At 39.7% G+C, this 24,852-nt stretch overlaps 2 protein-coding genes and 1 long non-coding RNA gene across 8 annotated transcripts in view; 1 reads left to right on the top strand and 2 right to left on the bottom strand.

Annotated features, from left to right (window-relative positions):
* Positions 1 to 57: 57 nt before the first annotated feature.
* DMAC2L (distal membrane arm assembly component 2 like) lies at positions 58 to 11,352 on the bottom strand. Of its 2 annotated transcripts, none has more exons than XM_072838503.1 (5): positions 11,238 to 11,352; positions 3,782 to 3,893; positions 2,675 to 2,883; positions 1,931 to 2,102; positions 58 to 1,049 (listed from the first exon to the last, which is right to left on the bottom strand). In XM_072838503.1, exons 2-5 carry the CDS (start codon positions 3,886 to 3,888, stop codon positions 935 to 937), a joined length of 603 nt encoding a protein of 200 aa, XP_072694604.1. In that variant the 5' UTR covers positions 3,889 to 3,893; positions 11,238 to 11,352; the 3' UTR covers positions 58 to 934. The 2 variants fall into 2 exon arrangements, with proteins under 2 accessions (XP_072694604.1, XP_072694605.1); XM_072838504.1 differs by lacking the exon at positions 11,238 to 11,352 and adding an exon at positions 10,783 to 10,801.
* A 73-nt stretch (positions 11,353 to 11,425) lies between these two features.
* The window catches only part of L2HGDH (L-2-hydroxyglutarate dehydrogenase), a 38,719-nt gene continuing 25,292 nt past the window's right edge, over positions 11,426 to 24,852 (top strand). For 2 of the 5 annotated variants that reach the window (XM_072838497.1, XM_072838496.1), the window contains exons 1-4: positions 11,426 to 11,628; positions 14,772 to 14,887; positions 15,574 to 15,725; positions 21,927 to 22,058. In XM_072838497.1, coding sequence (XP_072694598.1) covers positions 11,489 to 11,628; positions 14,772 to 14,887; positions 15,574 to 15,725; positions 21,927 to 22,058 — 540 coding nt within the window. In that variant the 5' untranslated portion in view covers positions 11,426 to 11,488. Of the gene's footprint in view, positions 11,629 to 13,540; positions 13,668 to 14,754; positions 14,888 to 15,573; positions 15,726 to 21,926; positions 22,059 to 24,852 lie in introns of all 5 variants that reach the window. The other 3 variants (XM_072838498.1, XM_072838499.1, XM_072838500.1) reach the window with 3 other exon arrangements.
* LOC140639936 (uncharacterized) overlaps positions 21,805 to 24,852 on the bottom strand; it is a 103,281-nt gene continuing 100,233 nt past the window's right edge. The window contains exon 4 of the long non-coding RNA XR_012036590.1: positions 21,805 to 22,257. This is a non-coding gene — a long non-coding RNA (uncharacterized lncRNA). The remainder of the gene's footprint in view (positions 22,258 to 24,852) is intronic.

The raw sequence follows: 24,852 nt of genomic DNA, 5'->3' as shown, positions 1-24,852 counted from the left end.
GGTCTTCATGATCATTTCCTCTGTTCTACTGCAGTCAGCAAAACTATTAGAATTCAGTCAAGTCTTCATGTCTAGTTTTAATAAAACCTCAGAGTAAGCTTACAAAATAGACAAATTAGGCAGAGAGTATTCATTCAGAGAAAGGTGCATGTTATAAAGAACACAGGAATGAGGGTCATGAGAAATGCATGCAAATCCTGGGAAGCATTATGAATACTTCAACTACCAACCGCCTTTCATAATTCACTCCACCAATGAATCTGAAATTTAGCTTTCAGTTTTTCATAACTGTACATGTATAGTAACATTCTTCAATAATTTTAAAAGGTAACAGTAATATAAATTTCTGATAAAGAATATCTGTTTTGTGCATTTATTTTTTTAAAAGATTTTATTATTTGAGAGATAGAGACGGGGAGAGAGAGAGAGAACAAGCAGTGTGTGGGACAGAGAGAGAAGCAGACTCCTGCTGAGCAGGGAGCCCCATGCAAGGCTCGATCCCAGGACCTTGGGATCATGACCCGAGCAGAAGGCAGATGCTTCTACCTACTGAGCCACCCAGATGCCCATTTATGGCACATTTAAGTTGCACATTTAAATCACATTAAAGAACTCTATGTCAGTATCTACATCAAGAGTTATCTATATAGATATGTATATAAAATGAGGAATATATTAGAATTAAACTGCTACTTGGTTTCCATTTTCTCTTAAAATGACTTAATGTGCATAAGTTTTTTTTCTTCCAACCTAGTACCTTCAGTGAGTCATGTCTGAATATTTATTTTCTACATGATGGACTCTGCTTCTGGAATGTCATGATATGACATCCTTACGGTCTGTGGATGATTACAAAATAGTTATTGCTGTTTAGAACCAACAATTTCAAATGATACTTTATATTGAAATAAGACACTTATTGAATATTATTATTTTACTTCAAGTCTAATTTTAGTTCCAAAGAAGGCAGTGCTGTCTTAAAGATTTGGATAAGGTTTTCTTTTTCTCTTACTCCAGGAAGATCACTTAACAACAAATACTTGAGGTTTCTGCAAAAAGAAAAGGAAAAAAATGTGACCTCATTTTGGCCTTTACTCTTAAAGCATTAAAAATAAACCCTAGTTAATGGCTTTTAGAAAAAATTACACACAGAATGCATTTATATCACACTGTACTTTCAAAATGACTCTTAGAACAGCCATTTTAAGAGTGCTACTTTAAATGAAATTCATGCTAGGAACCAAGCCAGACCTTGGGAAGTTTAATCGTTCTGAATTACATCAATAATTCTAGCTGAATCTTTCCAAATACTGTATATGTATTATGGCATAGAAATCCTTTGCATGAGAAATACAAAAAATGAATCTTACTCTAGAAAGGAAAAAAAATTAGGGAAGTTCTTAAAGTTACTAAAAGATAACACCTCAAAGCCTCAACTAATGTAAGAGATAATCTACCACTTTTGGTTCTAATGTTTAAAATTTCTCTGCTAAAAAGAAATAAGCTTAAAAGTAAAAGGTGAGGGGAATTCCTGGCTGGCTTATTTGTAAGAGCATGCGACTCTTGATCTTGGGGTTGTGGCTTTGAGCTCCACAATGGGTACAGAAATTAATAAAAAAACAAAAACAAAAACTTAAAATTTCTCAAACTTCCTGTGATACTGAGGTTACTGTCAGAATATGGGGAAAAATGCTTTAAAACATTGAGAGGAAGCATATAGCAAATGGCTGGCTCAGTTGATAAGAGCATGCAATGCTTGATCTCAGGGTTGTGAGTTCGAGCCCCACATTGGGGTAGAGTTTACTTTAAAAATTTTTGTTTTGTGCTCACTTCAGCAGCACATATACTAAAAAAAATTGTTTTAATTTAAATTCTAATTATTCATTTTGACCTATATGGTTAAGTTTCCATTTTAGCACTGACCACTTACCTTAAGTGATATAAAGCCATGATGCCTTTGTCTGTGATATTCCCACATGAAATTATTTCCATTTCCAATATGCTTTTTTGTAAATTTTCAAGTTTACCAAGTCTCTCCAAACAGTTATCCTCAATATAATGACACTTGCATAGTCTTATTTTTTCAACATGCTGTAGGCCCTCTGGGAGATAAAAGGTACATTTTAAGAATCTGCTCTACTATTAAAATAACTAGTTTGGCCAGGACTCTTCTGGTTTTAGACTGAAAATCCTATGTTCCGGAAAACCTTTTAGTCCCTTGTAAGACTTGGATGATTAGTGACCCTATTAACCATACAAGGTATTCACTATACAGGTTGTACTGATGGACAGGACCATTCTGTAATCAGATGCCCATGTATTAGAGGGAAAAAAGCCATACAAGCAGAAGCTGTATGGGTATAATAATTCTTACACTATTGAGGGTTTCTCAGATGACAGAAATTTGACAAAAATAGTTTGGTAAACATGGCCTTGAATTTTAAACCAATAAACACAAAATAAAGGCATGTAGAGACAAGCTTAATGAAGGAGAAGAGCGAAGAAAGTGTTTGTAACCTCTATATAAGTTTTAAAAGTCACACACAGGAAAAAAGACTGGATTGTACTGGAAAGGGCAAAAAGGACACACTTATGACTCTAACAGTGAATCCACTGTAACAAAATGTCACTGCAAATCACCTACATTTCCCAGAAGCAATGACAGGGTAGTTACCCAAGTGATCAAATCCAAAGCTCATGATACAAGAGTCCGTGGCATCAATCGCCTGAATCTTGTATTTGTCCAGAGGTCCTGTGGGGAGGTTGTTGTAGTCCTTCTGCCACCGCTCCTGGCCGTGGTAGCGCACCATGGCGCCGCAGCGCAGCAGCCACTCAGATGCTGCCCGGTCGGGTCCCACATCCCGAATGCGTTCGTGATCCACTCTGTTGGCAGGACAACAAAAGCAGTCAGTTTTTAGTGTGATCACTAGCTGATTAACTCTAGTCATCAACATAAATAAGGCACTTCAATAACTTTTCCTTTCAAATGACTAAGGAGGGAGATAAGTATATTAGTGAGAGCCATGGGGAAAAAAACAACATATGCTGGCTCTTCCTGCTACCTTGTTTTTGTTTCCAAATGAACTCTTGTCAAGGCCTATTATTTTTACATGAGCTATCAGGCAGATGTGAGTCTTCATTGATTCATATGTAGCACCGTGCTTGACACCAGGAGGTACTCAGGAACTACGTAGTGAGTGAATGACCACACTTGGTTATTGTTTTTATTAATGATAAAATATAAAAGGGAATAATTTGAGTCCATGTTCAAATTAATCTCATTAAGTGATATTTATTAATTTCTACATATGCTGTTTTCTCTAGTTAGTGGTGTTAATGTTACATTAAGCAACAAGGAGATTAGTTCCATTAGTTTCAAAATGGTGTTTTGAAGCATGCCACCTGCTTTTTGAAAAACTTGAGTCCCCTTGGTAGTATTCAAAAGGCTAATTAAGAAGCCAGAGAATATTCTAAAATCACATTCGGTAAGCTTTTCTGGTTACAAAAAATATTTTCATTTTAGACAGCTTGAAAGGCATCAAAATGACAAATAAGAAAAATCACTGAAATCCTGCAACCTGGTCAATTAATACTTTGTAATCTATTTTTCTGGTCTTTATTCAATGTTTCTATGTATGTTTGGTTTTTAAACAAATTAGGATCATATCTCACACACTGTACAAAAAAGCATTTGAAATACAAGAAATAACCAATTAGCTACTGGGAACTCATCTAGCTGTAATAATCCCCATGTTTCTTCACTTTAGCTGGAGTAACTTACTTATTAAACACTGCATTCAACCAGCCCCAGAAGTTTCTGCAGTCACATGACCATGGGAGTTTCTTTAAGCCACACAACTGCTGGGAAATTTTTCCAAACAGCATCATTTGATCTAGACACACAAAATAGTATTCATATTAGATCATCAGCTGGCAATCAGAGTCCCATACATACAGTAAACTTACTTTACAACCTCAAAGTCAATGCTCTTGTGCCAGCAAAGCTGGTGAGTCATTTGCCACTCAGAGTTATTGAGCAAGACACTCCTGTTTTTTTTTTTTTTTTCCTACAGAAAAGAGGGGCTGGATTGGACGGTCCCTAAGGTTCCTTCCAGCCTAATGTTAAGTTTCACTCTTCAACCCTCAACTGGAGTCAGCCTGCAGTGTTGCCACCAGATGGCCATGCAGGCAGTGAACCTACACATTTGCTGAAACCAGCTCTACTCCCAGTCTACATTTCCAACATCAAAATGACAAACTGAAATCACCTAGGGAGAAATGTGTTGAGGTTAAGACGCTTATATCCAGAAAGGGAGAGGAGACATGAAAAAAGAATTTTCTTTTTTTTAAGATTTATTTTATTTATTCATGATTTTATATATATATATATATATATAGAGAGAGAGAGAGAGAGAGAGAGAGAGGGAAGCAGAGACACAGGCAGAGGGAGAAGCAGGCTCCATGCAGGGAGCCTGACGCGGGACTGGATCCCAGGACTCCAGGATCGCACTCCAGGCCAAAGGCAAGCGCGAAACCACTGAGCCACCCAGGGATCCCTGAAAACAGAATTTTCTATGCCAAGGCTGCACATAGTATCACCAGAATAGTGCAAACAAAGAATTGTGCAAGGGAAGCTAGGAAGGACTGGGCAAGTAGCTTCACCTCACTGACCCCTGGTTTTCTCACTTGTAAAATAAGATGATTTGCTCAGATGATTTCCAGCTGTAAAAATTTATAACCATGAGTTGAGAAAGTGATTTCTAAACTGAGTCTTAATCTGATTTATTTCAGTTCAAGTTTCTCTAGTAGTGTGCTAAGTCAGGGGAAAACAAAGATAAATGAAATGTGGTTTCTGCCTTTGAGTCGCTGAAAATTTAGTGCTGGGTGAAGTGAGCTAAAACAAGTTACCAGGTAGTTAAAATAAATGATAGAACCTGAAAAATCCCTCAAAGAATTAAAATAACAGACCATGATTTCAATAGGCAAAATGCCAGAAGGTACATCAGGTGATTAGATGAGGCAGAAATGTTCAAGGCACTTTGTAGTTCAGTTTGGTTAGTACATGGGGATCCTGAGAAAAGGAGGCAGACAATTTACACAGTCACCTCAGGAAGGATCTTGCCTGATCAGCAAGGGAGTCTGGACTGTTCTGCAGGTAGTTGTGAGTCACTGAGGTTTTAGCAAAGAGCACTGGCACTGTTAGAGCTATGCTTCAGCAACATTATCAAGATTGAGGGTCAACAGAACAGAACAGAAAGACAGCTAATAAGGGTTTCAACTACATGTGGCCATGGGAAAGGACCAAGTAGGGGAAAGAGTGAGAATGACAATACAGGGTGGATTCCACATGGCTCACTGAGATGTTGGGGCAAGGGCTAGAATAGCTAGTATCATCATGACATTAAGTTTTGGTCTCAGGTCACCAGTTGGATGGTGATGCCATTAATACAAATCAGTGTCAGGAGGGCAAATTGTAGTTTCCCCCACCTCTATCCCCAGTTTTTCATATTCTCAATATGAAGGGTTAGCAGAACTTCTAAGTGGAGATAATCAACAAATCATTTGAATCAGAAGCACAAAGTGGGAGAACTGGAATGAACTTAGACCTCCTAGACCATTTAGGGATGAGGAAACTGAAGCCCTGATATCAAGTAACTTGCTGACACTCTAAATCCCTTCTGGAACAAGGTGGGGTATTAATAAATGCATACATTTAAAAGGACTTCCTCAATGTTTCATAGCTAATTGGTGGCAGCATTGAAACTTGAACCTAGTTCTTCTTCCCACCAGTCCATGGCTTTTTCCTCAGTCCTGGATGGTACTAGAACTGGGGAATAAAGAGACAAGAAAGAGGTCTGAGTGGGAACCACCTTAGAACCGAGGAGTGATCGAAGATGTTGAGGTTCTAGAACAGTGAGAGATGAAGTCTGAGGACAGAAGCTGGAATCATCTTCCCTCTTCATCTCTTTTCCACCATCATCTGCCTTCATTCCCAAAACCTCCCCGCTATCACTCTCTTGTTCTCAGCCCTTCCTAGCTTTTTGTTAAATCTCTCTCCACCTATGCCCACCTCTGATAACTCCACTGGCTGCCAATCTCATTTATCTGAGCTTTCCAGCATCCAATTAGGCTGTTCTATTTACTTCCCCACGCACACACCCCATTCCCATCCCGTGGAATTTCAAGAGCTTATTCAAATGCCATCTCCATCCATCCATTCACTCACTCAATAAATATTTATTGAATGTCTGCTATACTTAGTGCCAGAGATACAATGGTAAGATTAAAAAAACAACAGAGGAGAAAGACAAAGTTCCTTGTCCTCATAGAATGTAGTCTAGTATGATAGACAACATATAAACAAATAAATAGCATGCAATATGTCTTAATAGAGGTATGAACAAATTCTGTGAAAGCCTAGAGGAGGAAGTGAAGAGGCTTCACCCTGGAGGTGTCTTTTGAGATGAGGCTTAAAGGATAATTAAGGGTTTCAAGTTAGGCAGAAAAAAAAGTATGCAGAGCAAAAAGGAGAGCAAGGATCACATCTTACTCATTTTCATTTTTCATAGCACCTAGCACATTTCCATCCCCCTAATGAAAAAATTTAATAAATATTTGCCAATTAGTAGTCTTCAGTGGTTGATATATTTCCATAGAGAAAGGCAAAATCAGAGAGACTGTTATTAACCGGGTAAATTAGTGGTCTGTGAAAATCGAGTACTTGATTCACTTCTGTTTACCTCCTATTTCAGCTTAAAGGAAAGGCTAACCTTATTCCCACTATGGTCTCTAAAAGTATTAGATGTTATATTTTAAATAATTTAAGAAAATTTTTCCTTGGCAACAAAGGAAAAAAATTAATTGGTAGGTTTTTACATTCTCAAATGTGCCTGTGCTAATTGATTTTAGAAATTTCAGATGAATTTAAGCAGCAACCTCTGGGAATGGTTTCTATAAGGAAAGAGGAGACCTCTAGTGGTGAGTTGGTGAATTTAGCTCTAATGATTAAAAAAAAAAGTTAACAGCAAGTTAAGAAAAATAACCACTAAATTATTTTTTCAATAAATAATCCAGAAATTAAAATCATTATTATTTTTAAAATTTATTTTTAAAATATTTTATTTATTTATTCATGAGAGACACAGAGAAAGAGAGAGAGGCAGAGACACAGGCAGAGGGAGAAGCAGGCTCCATGCAGGGAGCCTGATGTGGGACTCGATCCTGGGACTCGATCCTGGGACTCCAGGATCAGGCCCTGGGCCAAAGGTGGCACTAAACCGCTGAGCCTCCAGGGCCGCCTCTAAAATCATTTTAAAAAGCTCCTTCATTACTATCAGAACCTGGCTTGGAGCACATTTCTAAAAATTACAATTTTGCTTGTTACTTAGAGGAGGCCAGACTTCTAAGGTTTAATTCAAAATAGTATATACACAAAATGTCTCTGAGTAGGTTTGGTTGAGAGTTCCCCTATTTGCATAAAAAGAGTAAGTTTTTTTTGTTTTGTTTTGTTTTGTTTAAGTGGAAGTTCTGTTTTTACTTAGCAGGGCTATTCAAAGTGATGGCTAAATGGGTCAAAAGACTGAACTAAAGAACTAGTTTTTGGGGATGCCTGTGTGGCTCAGGGTTTGACTTTCTGTCATTGGCTCAGGGCATGATCCTGGAGTCCCGAATCCAAGTCCCACATCAGGCTCCCTGCATGAAGCCTGCTTCTCCCTCTGCCTATGTCTCTGCCTCTGTCTTTCATGAATAAATAAAATCTTTAAAAAAAAGGGGGGGGGGACTAGTTTTTGAGGGTAAATAAAATTTGGAGGGGTGGGGTGTTATTGGAATTGGGAAAGTCTTTCCCCAAATTATAGCCCCACCTCACTGCAGATTACCCAATATTGATGCCAATTCTTATTCCTGAGGTATGTAAAGTCTAGTGAGATAGAACTAAAGAATTCATTAGGAATTGAGGAATTGGAAACAAAGTTCCCCAAAGTCATTCCTAGGCCAGCATCACAGGGGGCTCATTGAAGTAACACCTTATGGGTTCTGACACAGATGGAAAATGAACATGACTATTCAGCTGAGGGTAGGGACATGAATACAGATGTCATACTAAAGACATCATGGGGTGTATGAATGTAAGGTGAGCTTTTGATTTGAAATCACTTAATTGAAACAAATTAATGTACAGTCAAACCTAGGCGAGGGGATAACAGAAAAAAAAATTTATACAAAGAGCAGGTGTATTGTTTTTTCACCTTGCTAAACTAAGCAGCATGTACTCAAAATCATATGGTAAACAAGTCACTACTTTCGGTTCAAGTGACCCATGAAAGTCTGACCACAGACCACAGAAATGTATAATTCTGTATTTAACCTAATAACAAATCCACCACATCTTGTGCAAACTAAAAAAATAACCATCTCCACTACCTACCTATCAGAATGGTTAAATAAAAAATAGTAACAACACCAATTGCTGGTGATAAGGAGACACTAGATTACTCAAACATTGCTGGTAGGACATATAAAGGCACAGCCACTTTGTAAAAACAGTCTGGCAATTTTTTACAAAGCTGAACATGTGCTTATCCTATATGACCCAGCAACTGGACTCTCGGGCATTAATTCCACGTAAATAAAAACAGGTTCACACAAGAAGCAGTATACTGATGTTCATAGCAGCTTTATTTCAAATAGCTTAAAACTAGAACTCAGTTGTCATTCGAAGGGTGAACGGTTAAACCTATTGTGGTATATTCATACCTTGAAATACTATACTCAGCAATAAGGAATAAACCCTTGAGACTTGCAACAATCTGGATGGATTTCAAGGGATTATGCTGAGTGAAAAAAAAAAAGCTAATCCAAAAATTTACATACTTTGTAATTCGGTTTATAGAACATGCTCAAAATGGCAACATTTTAGAAAGGGAGATAGACTGGGGAGGGGTGCCTTGCAGGAATGAAGTGTATTTATAGAAGGGCACCAGGAGGAATCCCTGTGGTGATGGGTGTTGTAGCTTGACTGTGGTGGCAACACGACAATCTACATATGTGATAAAAACTATGTAGAACCAGGGACACCTGGGTGGCTCAGTGGTTGAAGGCCTGTCTTTGGCTCAGGGTGTGATCCTGGGGTTCCAGGATGGAGTCCCATGTCAGGCTCCCTGTGAGGAGCCTGCTTCTCCCTCTGCCTATGTCTCTGCCTCCCATGGATAAATTTTTAAAAATCCTTAAAAAAAAAAAAAAAAAACCTACATAGAACCAAATACAAAAATGTAAAACTGGGGAAATGTGTATAAGATCAATGGAATGTGTCAATGTCAATTTCCTAGTTATCATACTACACTACAATTTTGCAAGATGTTATCATTGGAGGAGAATGGGTAAAGGATATCCAGGATCTCTATTGTTCCTTATAGCTGTGCGGGACTCTACAGTGATCTCAAAACAAAAAAAAATTGAATTTAACAAACAACCGTCTCTTTTTTTATTTGTAATGGGAAAAGCAGGTAACATTCTACCTTGTGTTCATAAATAAAGTATTCAACTGTCTAGAAAGTAAAATTATTTAAACATAATAAGAGTAGTCATTTATCCAGTATAGTTTACCCTTAAACACAGGGATTAAAACGCCCCCTACTCCAGGGGTTGAAAATCTGCATATAACTTCTGACTCTCAAATTTAACTACTCACAGCTTCCCATTTGATTAGAAGCCTAATAACATAGTTAACACATAGTTTGCATGTTATATGTATCATATACTGTATTATTATAATAAAGTAAACTAGAGAGGGACACCTGGGTGGCTCAGTGGTTGAGCCTCTGCCTTTGGCTCAGGTGATCCTGGAGTTCTGGGATGGAGTCCCTCATCGGGCTCCCCGCAGAAAGCCTGATTCTCCCTCTGCCTATGCCTCTGTCTCTCTCTGTATGTATCTCTCACGAAGGGACGGATAAAATTTTAAAAAACAAAACAAAACAAAACAAAACAAAAAAAACGAGAAAAAATGTTAAGAAAATCACAAGGAAAATACATTTGTATTACTGTATGGGACTTATTGAAAAATATCTCTTTTAAGTGTTCAAATCCTTGGTCTTCAAAGTCAACTGTACTTCACTGTGCTAAACACCTATGAGCCTTATCTCCTGCAATCCACACAACAGCCCTATAAGCGGGACATTATTACTCCTAGTTCACAGAGGAGGAACTAAGGCAAAGAGGTGAAATGAGATTCACAAGCAACCAGACCACGGGCTGGAACCAAATTCAAAGTCCTTCCAGCAATAAAGTTTTTAACATTCTATTTTTGTTCTGTTCAGCTGTTTTTTTTTTTTTAATTTTTAAATTTTATGTATTTATTTGACCGACAGAGCACAACCAGGGGGAGCTACAGACAGAGGGAGAGAGGGAAGGAAAAGCAGGGCCCCGCTGAGCGGGGAGCCCCCATGTGGGGCTGGATCCCAGGACCCCGGGATCATGACCTGAGCCAACGGCAGACGCTTGAACGACTGAGTCACCCAGGTGCCCCTGTGTTCAGCTGTTCTGATCCTAAAAATCAAAAACTGCCACTAAGCACAGAGTACAGGTGTTCAACTGCCACGGTGACGGTGAATCACACAGCTTTAGGGTCAGGAGGTCGTCTAGGGATTACGTAGCCCACGTCTCTCGCCTTACGGATAGGACCACCGGGTGAAGGGCGCGGTCCAGGGAGGCGCGTCCGCAGCCCCGCACAGCATATTTAAAACCCCGTCTCCACCCAGCGTTTAAGATAAGGAAACAGACAGTTACACGACGGCGAAGACCGCGCGTCTGGTTCTCCTAGACGCTCGCTGTTTACAGCACCAAGAAATGACCCCGCCAGGAGCGGCTCAAAAACAAGTCCGGGAGGCTGCAGGCTGCCCGGCGTGGCCGTCCCGCCCCCGAGCTAGGGAGGGACAGGCCCCGCCCCTGGTGGGCCTCCGCCCGCGGCCCGCGGCCCGCGGCCCGCAGCCGGCCTCCAGCTAGCGGGGGGGGGGGGGGGGGGGGCCTAGGGGGGCCTGGCGGGGAGGCCGCCGGGCCCGTCACCCCAGTCACGCCCAGACCTTCTCCCCAAATCCCGAGGACGCTGGGCGGCGAGGACCGAGGACGCGCGAGTCGACGGACCAGCTTTCCCGCCAGCCCAACAGCGGGAGAGGGAAAGCGCAGAGCGGAGCGCAGCCACCCGCCCGCCGCCGCCTCGCTCAGGGCCCAGCTCCGCTACTCACAGCGCAGGAGGAAGCGAGCGCGCCCCGCGTCCTCGGCGCCGCCGGCCTGCCCTTCGCCCTCCGCCGCGCGCGCTCATTGGCCACTGGCGCCGCTCCCACGTGGGGCGAAGGTGCGCGCTCGATTGGCCCTTGAGTGGGAGGCGGGGCCAGGCGGCGCCGGGAGCTCTGCCGCGTCCGGCTCCGGGGGCGGGCTCTGGAGGCCGAGGGAGGGCCGGGGAGGGCCGGGGAGGGCCGGGGAGGGGGCGCAGGCCATGGTGCCGGCGCTGCGTTACCTGAGCGGAGCCTGCAGCCGGGCCCGCGGGGGTTTCCCCGGGGGCTTCTCTGCGGCGCGCAGGCCGGCGCAGGGGAGGCCCTGGCCGCTGTGCCAGGGTGGCCGCAGAGCCAGCACCCGGTGAGTAGCCGCTGGCCTGCCCTCGTCGCCTGTGCTACTACTGCTGCTTCTCCTTGAGGCGCCCCTTGCTGGACCTCTGCCCTTGCTCTGCTTCCCTCTCCCGGGCGTGAGAGAAGGTCAGGATCCGGTGGAGCCTGGGATCCCAGCCTCGGATCCCAGCAGTTTCCTTCTAGGATTCATTCGTTGTGTTTGTGTGCCGGATGAAAAGAGTAAGGCGGTGTGGAGTAGAGAGGTCCAGAGCAGCTCTGGTTTTGGATACTGTCCCTGCACCCCCTGTTCAGTTCTTGGATGGGTCACTTAAGCTCCTTAAAGGCTCCATTGTGAGTCGGAGCCTAGTCTCTCCTGTAGGTGGTCCTTTTAAGGATTCAAGGCCCTACCACACCAAGCGATCAAATATACTGTTTATTAGCTGGCATCCCTGCGCGGTGTTGCTCGAAAGGCCTGAAACCGTTCTTAAACCCATCAGGTCCTGGCAACCACTGCATAGAGTTGCCCCTGTGAGAAGCGGTGCAGTTGCTAATCAAAGCCTGCACAAGTAAGTGTCCTGTGATTTGAAGTTTGGAGATCCCATCTCTCCCATATGGAGATCCCATTTGAAGTTTGGAAGCCACTGTCTTTCTCTGCTCTCTGTAGAGGGAACGGCTTATGCTGAGGCTTTACAGCTGGAAAGCTCTTGGCTAGTTCAAGAACTGGAAGGTGGACGAGCTGAGCGTGACCAGAGCTTAGTGGAACAGAGGTGGTGTGGAATGGCCCTGGAGAGAGGCTGCATCACAGCAGGGATTTTATTTTAGCCACATAGTGAATTTTATTCTGAGAGCATTGGGAGCCTTTTAAAGGGTTTTTAAAGAATAGGGAGTGATTAAATGTTGAGGTTTCCAAATTTGACTGGTTGCTGTGTGTGTTAGTGGTTTAGTTAGTGGATTAGAGTGGCATAGAATTTGTGAGTCATAGAAGGGGGTACGTAGACAATTATTTTGGGATTGCTTTTCTTAAGGGAAGAGAAGTAGGATTAGTGATGGTTTTGTTTATAGTTGTTAAAAGAAATAATTATAGAGCTTCAGGAAATTGAAAAAAAAACTCACCAGATTTTATGCATCCTTCAGCCAATTTACCCCAATGATAGGATCTTACCTAACTATAGTACAATATCAAAATTAGGAGATTGACATTGGCACAATCCACAGACCTTGTTCACATTTCATCGGTTTTTACATGCACTCATTTGTGTGTGATTCTATGCAATTTAATCATGTTAATTTGTGTAACTGCCACCACAAATAAAGAAATGTTTCATTGCCACAAAGACATCTCTTGTGTTACCAAATCCCTTTATATTCACATCCCGTCTCTCCACCCTTCCTAACCCTTGGCAACCACTAATCTATTCTCTAGCTCTAAGATTTTGTCATTTTGAGCATGTTGTATAAGCAGAGCCACACAGTATATAACCTTTTGAGATTGGCTCTTTTCACACAGCATAATGTCTTTGAGATTCATCCAAGATGTTGCCTATAATGACAGTGGATTCCCTCTAATTGTTCCATGGCATGGATGTATTACAGTTTGACCATTCACCATTTGAAGAACATCTGGACTGTTTATAATTTGGGACTATTATGAGTAAAGCTACTGTGAACATCTTATGTACAGGTTTTTGTATGAACATTGGTTTTTATTTTTCTGAGATAGATGCCCAGCAGCGTAGTTGCTCAGTCATGTTTAGTTAGTACATGCTTGATTTTTTTTCATTGTAGGCATGTTTTTTAATGTAGGGCCATAAGAGGAATATCCATTGAGAAATACTGAGCATTGATTTATAAAAGAAAAGTACACCAGAGGTTCCCAAGAAAGTATAAAACATGAAGTCATGCACCTGGGATCCAGGTTCTGAATGTTAGAATTTCCCTTACAGAAAGACTTGAGATGGGTGGAGTCCATATTTGGGACTAAAAAAGGGACCATTATATCCTTTAACATCTTCAACAATCCAAAGAATGGCCTGAGGAAGAGTGGGAGACCAATGATGTGGCCCAAATTGGGTAAGATATAAGCCCAAAGATCTGTTTTTCCTGCATATGAGTGAGCACAGAACAAAGGAAGTTGTGCCACCATCAAGGCCTAAAGCAATTATCTGATTTGAGTGGAGTGTGTTATACGATGGTAAAGATTTATTTTTTTTATTTTTAATTTTTAATTTAAATTCAATTAATGGCAAAGATTCATGTTTAGTTGGTAGAGCATGTGACTTTTGATCTCAGGGTGGTTCAAGGTCCACTTTGGGTGTGGAGCCAGTTAAGATTAAAAAACAACAAAAAACTAAAAGTAAAATTTAAAAAATTTAGAATATTGGTTTATGTGCATGCTTTAAAGAGGCTTTTTAGAAATAACATATTAAAATATTTAATGATGTTTAGAATTTGCATCAAAATAATTTAGTGCAGGAAGGAGATGAAATAGGTGGGGTATTGAAAAGGCAAGATTGGCCATGTTCCTATCAAACTAGATTTGTTGGCCATGAGGTAGGTGCTAAAGGTAATCTTTTCTGCTTCTTGTTGCTGAATTGGTAGACTATACATGCCCTTCTTAATCTTTTTCTTTTAAAGATTTTATTTATTCATTTAAGAGAGAGAGGGTGTGTGCATACAAGCAGGGGGAGGAGCAAAGGGGGAAGGAGAAAGAATCCTCAAGCAGACTCATTACTGAGCGAGGGGGCTCATCTCATGACCCACAATCATGACCTGAGCCTCGGAAACCAAGAATCAGATGCAGCACAGATTGAGCCACCCAGGTGCCCCTGTACTTGAGTTTCAAGTGAATAGATGGTAGAGAAGAGTGTGATGCTTAACACAGTAACTGCAGATGCAGCCAGTCCTGGCAGAGGGCTATGGAGATTTAGAGATTGAGAGCAGCTTGGGGAACTTGCTGCCCTGCCTGCTGGGTGTAGCTGTTATACTACTGACCCAGCAATGCCGTAATTCTTAAAGGCTTTTCTGTTAAGAAGCCAATAGCATAAAGCCCAATAAATATTTGATTTTAATGATTACAAATTAATAGTTTGATCGTCCACTGATCATGAAAATTGTGCACACGAAGTTTGATGAGATCTACAGTAAACATGCTTTAAAGGTGACTTTCTCTTAAAGCTCATTTGACGTAGTCATTATTGGTGGCGGAATTGTGGGCCTTGCCTCTGCCAGAGCACTCATCCTGCGGCATCCAACACTTTCCATTGGTGTTCTGGAAAAAGAGAAACATCTAGGTATGTATAATATCAATGTTGCTCTTTGGGCCTAACCTGAGTACCTGCTCATTTTCTCAGTTCTACATCTTTTGTGTTGAATGTTGATGCTTGTACCCTAGTTTGGGTTCCTCATAAAGCAGAGCCTCAAACTAGAACTTGAGGTGATTTATTTGAGAGGTTGTTTAGGAGGCAGGAGCGAGGGGATGTGCAGAGTAAACCGGAAAGGAGGAAAAGCCAAGGAGGGTACATTATCAAGGTTGCTGTTGTGAGCTTGATTCCTCTGGGACCTCTGAGGAGCTACATAAACATTTCAAGGGATTGTGCACATTTATCCATCAGCTAGTGTTTCTACTGTCTGAGGATTACCCCTAGGGATGTTGAGGCATAGTCTTTTCTCCCCTCACATCTTCACTGGTTAGGAAAGGCCCTGGGGCAGAATGCCCAAAGCTATAGTGGATGCTTGAAGTGGTTTACTTGTAGTGAGAGGTGGGTTTGTGTACCAGAGTTGTAACTGAAGTCAAGGATGGGCTGGGGGGAATGTGGCATGGTTACTAGAAGTTACCAGTGCTCTGCCTGTAAGAACAAAGTCAGGCGGAATTTTCAATAATGTGGTCTCTAATAGCTTTAGCTAGGTTTGTTCCTCCACTTTGTAGGTTTTCTATGCACTGTGTAGTTTCTCTTACCTTGTTTCTCTTGTCCGGTAGCTGTTCACCAGACTGGACATAACAGTGGTGTCATACATAGTGGCATTTACTACAAACCTGAATCTCTGAAAGCTAAATTGTGTGTACAAGGTGCAGCCCTCATCTATGAGTATTGTAAGCAAAAGGGAATTTCCTACAAGCAATGTGGCAAGGTAAGGCATTTTCCTAGGGCCTTGACTTAGAACTAGCATTTTTGGGTTTTTTTTTTTTTTTAGAACTAGCATTTTTGTAATGATGTTTAGTGTTGAATTTTTTTAAAAACTGGCTTTTCTTTCTTTATGTAATTTTCAAAATCTAATATTAGGAAATAACTTTAGAAAAGGTGGTATGACTAACTCCATGTAGTTTTAAACATAGATTTATTGACATACAATTCATATACCATATAATTCATCCTTTTATTAAAGTGTTCAGTTCGATTTTTTGTATATTCATAAAAGTGTGCAAGTATCAGCTCTAATTTTAGAACATAATCATCACCTTGAAAAGAAACCCTGTATCCATTAATGGTTGTTCCCAATACTTCCCACTTCCTATTTCTACCTCTCCCCAGCTCCTGGCAACCACTAATATACTTTCTGTCTCTGTGGATGCCTATTCTGGACATTTCCTATAAATAGAATTCTACAATATGTTATCTTATGTGACTGGCTTCATTTACTTAACATAATGTTCTCAAGGTTCATTCATCTTATGGCATGAATCAGAATTCATTTTTATATTCCATTGTATAGGTATACCACATTCTGTTTACCTCTATCAGTTGATAGACATTTGGGTTGTTTCCACACTTGACTTATGAATAATGCTACTGTGGACATTTTTGTACAAGATTTTGCATGGGCTTATTATGTTTTCATTTCTCTCAGATACATACCTAGGAGTGAAATTCCTGGGTCATTTGGTAACTCCAATTTTAACATTTTTAGGAACTGGCAAACTGGTTTTTCAAAATTGTGCACTACTTTAAATTGCCATCAGCGGGGCACTTGGGTGGCTCAAATTGCCGTCAGTGGGGCACTTGGGTGGCTCAGTGGTTGAGCAGCTGCTTCTGGCTCAGGGTGTGATCTTGGGATCCTGGGATGGAGTCCCACATCAGGCTCCCCACAGGGAGCCTGCTCCTCCCTCTTCCTATGTCTCTGCCTCTCTCTCTCTCTCTCTCTCATGAATGAATAAATAAAATCTTTAAAAAATAAATTGCCGTGAGAAACTAATGATGATTCCAGTGTCTCTACATCCTGGCCAAAACCTGTTATTGTCTGTCTCTTTTATTTTAGTCATCCTAGTGGATGTGAAATGGTATGTCAATGTGGTTTTGATTTGCACTTCCCTAGTAATTAATGGTGCTGAGCATCTTTTCTTATGCTTATTGGCCACTCATTTATCTTCTTTGGAAAAAATGTCTATTCAAATCTTTTGTCCATTTAAAAATTGGGGTATTTGAAAAAATAAAAATAAAAATTGGGGTATTTGTCTCTATTCTTGAGCTGTATGTGTTTTTCATATATTCTAGATATAGCCCCTTATTAGCTATATGATATTTACTGAAACATTACAAAAATACTAAATTTTTATGTATAAAATAAAATAGTAATAATAGTAATAATAATATTTTAAATAATACTAAAAATTTTCTCCTATAGATTTTTCCTTTTTCTCTTTTAAGATTTTATTTATTTATTCATGACAGTCACACAGAGAGAGAGGCAGAGACACAGGCAGAGGGAGAAGCAGGCTCCATGCAGGGAGCCTGATGTGGGACTCGATTGTGGGACTCGATTGTGGGACTCGATCCTGGGACTCTAGGATCAGGCCCTGGGCTGAAGGCGGCACTAAACCGCTGAGCCACCCGGGCTGCCCTCCTTTTTACTTTCTTGATGATATATTTTAAGGCACAGAAGCTTTTAGTTTTGAAGCCCAGTTATCTTTTTTTCTTTTGTTGCTTATAGTTTTTGTGATGTGTCTCAGAAATCATTGCCTAACCTGAAAAATTACTCATACATTTTTTCTTCTAAGAGTTTTATTATAGCCTTAGCTCTAACATTTAGATCTATGATCACTCTCCCTCCCCCCATGAGTCGGTTTAATTCCAGGTGGTACAGAATTAGGGTAGATTGGCAGGAGTCTGGGCTGGGCTTACTCTGACTCAGAGCTGAGGTAGAAATGACTGAGTGAAAAGAAAAAAAGAGAAGATGAGCGACTGTCTGATTTTTTTTTTTTAACAGAAGTTTATTCCTAAATGTACAACAGGATCCAAGATGACACTTTATTCTAGCTGTAGGTGGCAACAGATATGGTAGGTAATCTAGATGTTTAAACAGGAATTTAGAATGAGGGATCACCTTTGCCTCATAAGCCTGGGATCAAATCTGGCTTATTTTTTGCCAGATTTCTTAATTCCAACTGTGGCCAGAAGATCCTTTTCTGCAGCTTTCACTTTTAGCCCTCAAATGTCTTCTCTTTTTGTTTCTGCTTAAGTGCTTTATCTTCCTAGTTCATTTTCTTAGCCTGCTTCTTTGGCTATTTCAGCTTCACAGCTGGCCTACTGTTCTTTCCTGAGACCCTGCCATCAGAAGCAGAGTCCCCTACTCCACTGCCTGCACCTGTACTTCCAGTATATGATCACTTTTAAATTGATTTTGGTATATAGTGTGAAGAAGGGGCTCAACTTCATTCTTTTGCATGTGACTAGGCAGTTGTCTCAGCACCATTTATTAAAAAAACTATTCTTTCTACATTGTTTTGGCACTTTTATTAAAGGTTGGTTGAGGGCGCTTAAGTGGTGCAGTCAGACATCTGACTCTTGGTTTTAGCTCAGGAAGTGATCTTGGTCATTAGATCGAGTCCCACATCAGGCTCCACGCTCAGCGAGGAGTCTAGTTGAGTCTCCCTCTCCCTCTGTTCTTCCTCTCCATGCTCTCTCTCTCTCTCTCTTTAAAATGAATAAATAAATCTTTTAAAAAGTTAGCTGAGCATCAATGTAATAGGGCATGTTTAGGATTCTCAATTCCATTCCATTGATGTGTGTCTATCCTTATGCCAATACCATAGTATCTTGATTATGATGGCTCTTTATTATATTTTGAAATCAGGAAGTGTGAGTCATCCAACTTTGTCCTTTTTCCAGGATTGTTTTGGCTATCCTGGGTCCTTTGCATTTCTATATGAATTTTAGGGTTGGTTAGTCAGTTTTTCCAAAAAGCAAAAACAAAAACAGTGGAAATTTGATAGAGATCATGCTGAATCTATAGATGAATTTGGGGAGTATTGCCATTTTAACAATACTAAATCTTGCAAACAATGAAAATGGGAATATCTTCTCATTTTTAAAGATCTTCTTTAATTTCTTTCAGCAGTGTTTTGTATTTTTCAGTGTACAGGTGTTACACTTTTTTGTTAAACTCATTCCTTGGTATTTTATTCTTTTTGATGCTTTTGTGAGGGGAATTGTTTTCTTAATTTCATTTTAGATTATTCATTGCTAATGTATAGAATATGATTGCTTTTTATATATTCCTTTCTCTTACAACCTTGCTAAATTCATTCTAATAGTTTTTTGTGTATGTGTGTATTCCTTAGGATTTTTTATATGCAGGATCATGTCATCTGCAAATAAGATAGTTCTACTCTTTTTCAGTTTAGATGCCTCATATATATATATATATATATATATATATTTTTTTTTTTTTTTTTGCCTAATTTTCCGGGTAGAATCACAGATACAGTGTTGAATAGGAGAAGTGAAAATGGACATCCTTGTATTGCTGCTGATCTTAGGGAGAAAGCATTCAATCTTTCACTATTTAATATAATGCTAGTTGTCGGTTTTTTGTAGATGCCCTTTATCAGATTGAGGAAATTCCTTTCTATTACTAGTTTGCTAAATTTTTTTGTTTGTTTTTCTCAAGATTTTTAAGTAATCTCTATACCCAGCATGGGGCTCAAACCCACAACCTGGGATCAAGAGTCACATGTTCTGCCAACTGAGCCAGCCAGATGCCCCAAGTTTGTTACAGGTTTTTTTTTTTTTTTTTTTTTTTTTTTAAATCATGAAAGGGTATTGGATTTTCTCAAATGCCTTATCTGCTCCTATTGAGAAACAATCATGTTTTTATATTCTATTACTGTGGTATATTACATTAATTGACTTTTGGATGTTATATTAAATTGATCTCACATTCTTGTAATAGATCCCACTTGGTCACAGTGTATAATCTTTTTTATATGTCACTGCACTTAGTTTACTAGTATTGTGTTCAGGATTTTTGCATCAATATTCATATGGAATATTGGTCTGCAATTTATTTTCTTTTGATATCTGTGTTTGATTTGGGTATCAGGCTATTACTGGCCTCATGGAATTAGGTAGGAAGTATTCCCTCTTCTTCTGTTCTTTGAAAGAGTTTATGCAGAATTGGAGCTAATTTTTCTTTAAACATATTGGCAGCATTCATGTGTAAAGGAAGCCCTTGGGCCTGAGCTTTTCTTTATGGGAAGTTTTAAAGTTATTAATTTAGTCTCTTTGCTTGTTATAGGCCTATTCAGATTTTCTTTTTCTAGTTGAGTCAGTTTCAGAAGTTTGTGTTTTTCTAAGAACTTTTCCATTTCATATAGATTATCTCATTTGTTGCTATGTACTTTTCATAATAATGCCTTATAAGTCTTCATGTAGTTTTTAAGAATAACAATTTCTTGTTGCTATTAAAGATGCTATGAAGCTTTTTAAAAATAATGTGGAATAATGATCCTGACATAGAGTTAAGTGAAAAAAGCAAGATATAAAACAGTATTTACACTTTTTATGTTAAATTGTAAGGTTCTTTATATATTCTGGATATTAGACATCAGCTATACAATTTGTGAATATTTTCACCCATTCCTTGGGTTGCTTTTCACTTTCTTGATAGTGTCCTTTTATTCCACTTCTATTTTTATGGTTAGTTATTTGTTGATTTATTTATTTTTAAAAAATATTTTATTTATTTATTCATGAGAGACACAGAGAGAGAGAGAGAGAGGCAGAGACACAGGCAGAGGGAGAAGCAGGCTCCTTGCAGGGAGCTCAACGTGGGACTTGATCTTGGGTCTCCAGGATCACACCCTGGGCTGAAGGCGGCGCTAAACTGCTGAGCCACCCAGGGATCCCCTGTTTGTTGATTTAAATAACATTTATACCTTGATTAAAAGTATTATTTTGGGATCCCTGGGTGGCGCAGTGGTTTGGCGCCTGCCTTTGGCCCAGGGCGCGATCCTGGAGACCTGGGATCGAATCCCAAGTCCGGCTCCCGGTGCATGGAGCCTGCTTCTCCCTCTGCCTGTGTCTCTGCCTCTCTCTCTCTCTCTCTCTCTCTGTGTGACTATCATAAATAAATAAAGAAAAAAATATTAAAAAAAAAGTATTATCTCATGAAATTCTGGTAACTTCTTGCTACAAAGTAGCAATTTGTGAATTCTAATGTACCTTGAACATGCATCTGTTGCTTTTCTTTGCCAGTAGCTGTTAAGAAACTACCTCAAACCGATAGTTTGCCCAGAAGTAAATAGAAAAAGAATCCTGGGATCCCTGGGTGGCGCAGCGGTTTGGCGCCTGCCTTTGGCCCAGGGCGCGATCCTGGAGACCCGGGATCGAGTCCCACGTCAGGCTCCCGGTGCATGGAGCCTGCTTCTCCCTCTGCCTCTCTCTCTCTCTCTCTCTCTGTGTGACTATCATAAATAAATAAATAAAAAATATTTAAAAAAAAAAAAAAAGAAAAGAAAAAGAATCCTGAGGAAAGTTGATTAATTTACTGTTTTTTTTCCTCTGCAATAGAATGCATTAGTAAATTGTTTATAATATACTTTATTCCAGGAAAAATAATTGGTAGTTTTCTGTTAGTGATATCCCATTATACTGAATACCACTGACTTTCTGATATATTGATATTTTATATACTCTTATAGAAATAAAGCCATTCTGGTTTTTTGTTGGTTTTGGGCTTTTGTTTTGTTTTTTTTTTTTTTTTTTAATTGTAAAAACTATGCTGCCAAAGTTACTCTTCCCCTTTGGGATTGAGGGAGTGATGGCAGTAACAATTGCTGTTGCCAAGATTCATGTAGCAACTATGATAGCAGAAGTGGAAATTGAGGCTACATCTCATTTTTGGGTAAAATTTGTTCTAATGTAGTGTTCTTAAGACAACTGTTTTTTAATGGAGAAGGAAAGAAATTGAGGTCATGAAGAAAGGAAGAAGTAGATAAAAATCAACCAAATTTGAATCATGTGATTATTTATTTTTATTGACTTTATCTTTTATAGCTGATCATATGTTTAACTTGCTATATTCCTTATTGTGGGTTTTGGGTTTCTTTCAAAGCTTATAGTAGCTGTTGAACAAGAAGAAATTCCCAGACTTCAGGCCCTGTATGAGAGAGGCCTCCAGAATGGTGTCCAGGGCCTGAGGCTAATCCAACAGGAGGATATAAAGAAGAAGGAGCCATATTGTAGGGTAAGTGATTCACTAACCCCACATACTTGCTCACAAGGACATTTTCATTTAGGGCTCGGTCCTGTGACATGGAAGCTGAGGGTAAATTTACAGGAAGCAAGAATCACTACTTCTGGGACAGTGAGGTAACAGCCACAAGAGGGCATTACCACATTTCTGAACACCTGATTTCTTCTTTCCCTTTGAGAAAATACCAAATCTGAAAAACATAAGCAAAGACAATATCTCTCTGAGATGGTGAATGAATGACTAATTAAAACAAAACAAAACAAAACAAAAACAAAAAAACAACAACAAGGCACATTCATCAAATATCTTATTTTTTTGTCTGTTTCTTTTAGGCTTTGGGCAAATGCTACCAGTCTAAGCCAGGGTTGGCAATACAATCTGTGGGCCAAATCCAGACTGCTAACTGTTTTTTATGGCCTATGAACTAAGAATAGTCTTTACATTTTTAAATGGTTGAAGAAAATTAAAAGAAGAGTATTTTGTGACACAGAAAATTACATGAAATTAAAATTTCAGTGTCCAGAGATATTTGTAGGAATACACCTATTTTTTGTATTGTCTCTGGCTGCTTTTGTACCAAATAGCCAAACTGAGTAGTAGCACTAGAGATCATAAGCCCCATTTTAACAAAAACATTTAGTGGCTGGCCGTTTACAGAAAAGATTGCCAGGCTCTGGTCTAAATAGTTGGGATTATTTAATAGCTACTGAAGGATTTGGGCAGGAGAATGGCATGTAAAATATGCCAATTTAGGACAATTAATCAAGTTTCTGATACATAGGATGGAATTGGACTGGACATGGGGAAAAGGGCACCTTGATTTAGGGGCAAGAGCCAGCTGGAACAACAGTCATTGTCTGTTGTGGACCTCTGTGAGGGGCTTTAAGGAGCGGAAGGAATAGGAAGAGGAGTCCATGCTTTATAATCATGCTTGACTCCTAAAAAACAAACAAACCAGCTTCTCACACATCACAAGGTGAAGGATGAGTCCGGGTATTGTTCTGTGTACCTGACCATGTGATCTTCACAGGTCCCAGAATGAGTAGATGAGCTATGTGTATGTGGATAATCAAATTACATATCTACATGTAATTTTGTGTCTTATAAATGAAGAAAGTGATTCAGTTACTTTCCTACGATTACACAGGTCCTAAAGAGTCCCTGCCCTCAGATCTAATTCAGAACTGGTATTGTTTCTGTTCTGTTCAGCCAACATTTTCTTCTTAACTATGTGCCAAACGCTTTGTTAGATACTGTAGATATGAGGATGAGTAAGATATGGTGGTCAGCCTAAAGAAAGGTATAGTGCAGCAGAAAATATTTTAATATAGAGATAAGTATTTTGATAGAACTGATAATCTGTCATATCAATGTAAGGGAAAGCTTTTAGCTTCATCTAGGAATTTAGGAAAGCCTTGAGATGAGCCTTCACTTGAAAGATGAATAAGGAGTGTAACTTATAAAGGAGTTATAGCCTGCTTTTCTCTGAGGACTCTGCAGAATTGATCTACTTTATATAATGCCACATTAGCATTGTCTGATACTTTATATAATGCCACATTATAATTATTTATGCCTAGGTGTATTTAGTGGTAGAAAGGTATGGTGGAAAATTTAGTATGGTTATTTCATAAAGGTCTAGAGTGAATCCTCTCCTGGTCCTTAAACCTTACTACTACTACCAGGAGTAGGGGGCAAAATTTCTAGTATATGGGTTCATTTCTGTTTCTTCCAGGCTCTCCAGAAAGAAAAAGTTTATCAGGGCAGCTCTAAAGGGTGTTTTGGACCAGATCTCTTTAAGAAGATTAAATATCCCCAAAAGGGGCACCTTGAAAGTTTTTGTAAACTTTGTTTTTGGAGGATTTCTCTCAACAGTCCTCTTTTTGTGCAAATCCTGACTGCTCACTCTCACCTTAGCTTTTATGATCCTTTTGCCTTTTCTTTAACGCTGTTGGTCAACCACACGTTCGTCTGTTCCTCTCTCTCTCCTCCTGACTGATTTCCAACTCCCAATTTTGTGTCCTGCTTGCCTGGTTCTTTTCCAGCCACTGACCTACAGTAACCTCAGATTTCAAGCTCTGACCTGCTAACCTGTACAATGCATGCCCAGCCTCCTGGCTGACAGCCAGCCTGTCTACCAGCCCCATCCTGGGCCAGGGCATTGGATTGCTTAGCTGCAATGACTCACTCTACATTCCCCCAACATACATGTATAGTGGGGCATACCAGCATCTCATGAGGAGGAACAAAACCAACACTAGAAAGAGAAAGAAAGAAGGGAGACCTTTAAGCGAAGGTCTAGATGCAGGAGAAATTTAGTATGTTTGGTGACAGCCCTCAGAAGTTCATTCATTCAGTAAATATTTGAGTGCCTTCTGTGTGTCAGGCATTGTGCTGGGTAATAGGAAAATAAGATGAATAAGGAAGATATTTGGGATTCCAAAAAACTATTGATATAAGCACTTTTACAGCGTGTTTTTATCCCTCTTTTATCTTGTCATGTAGTTTTATGTGAGATGAGAAGTTTCTGTGACTAAGCTCTTGATATTATCCTAAGTTAGTTTCCAAGGTTATTGTACCCCAAATACTATTTATAGTTTGAAGTTGGATTATAGCCATTGACATGTGAATTTGGAGGTGGTCAGGCAATATAAGGTCTATGTAAAAATCTTAAATATGTATCTACTATGTAAGACAGAATGACATCTATGTTTGGCAAATGATTTCATATTCTGGAAGCAAGGGTCAAGTTTAACATATGTTACTTTCAATTTGTGACAAGAGA

This window comes from Canis lupus, chromosome 9, assembly GCF_048164855.1.
Source record: "Canis lupus baileyi chromosome 9, mCanLup2.hap1, whole genome shotgun sequence".
Taxonomy (NCBI): Eukaryota; Metazoa; Chordata; class Mammalia; order Carnivora; family Canidae; genus Canis; species Canis lupus.
Note: the sequence above shows the minus strand (reverse complement) of the source record. Positions and strands in the feature narration are given on the sequence as shown.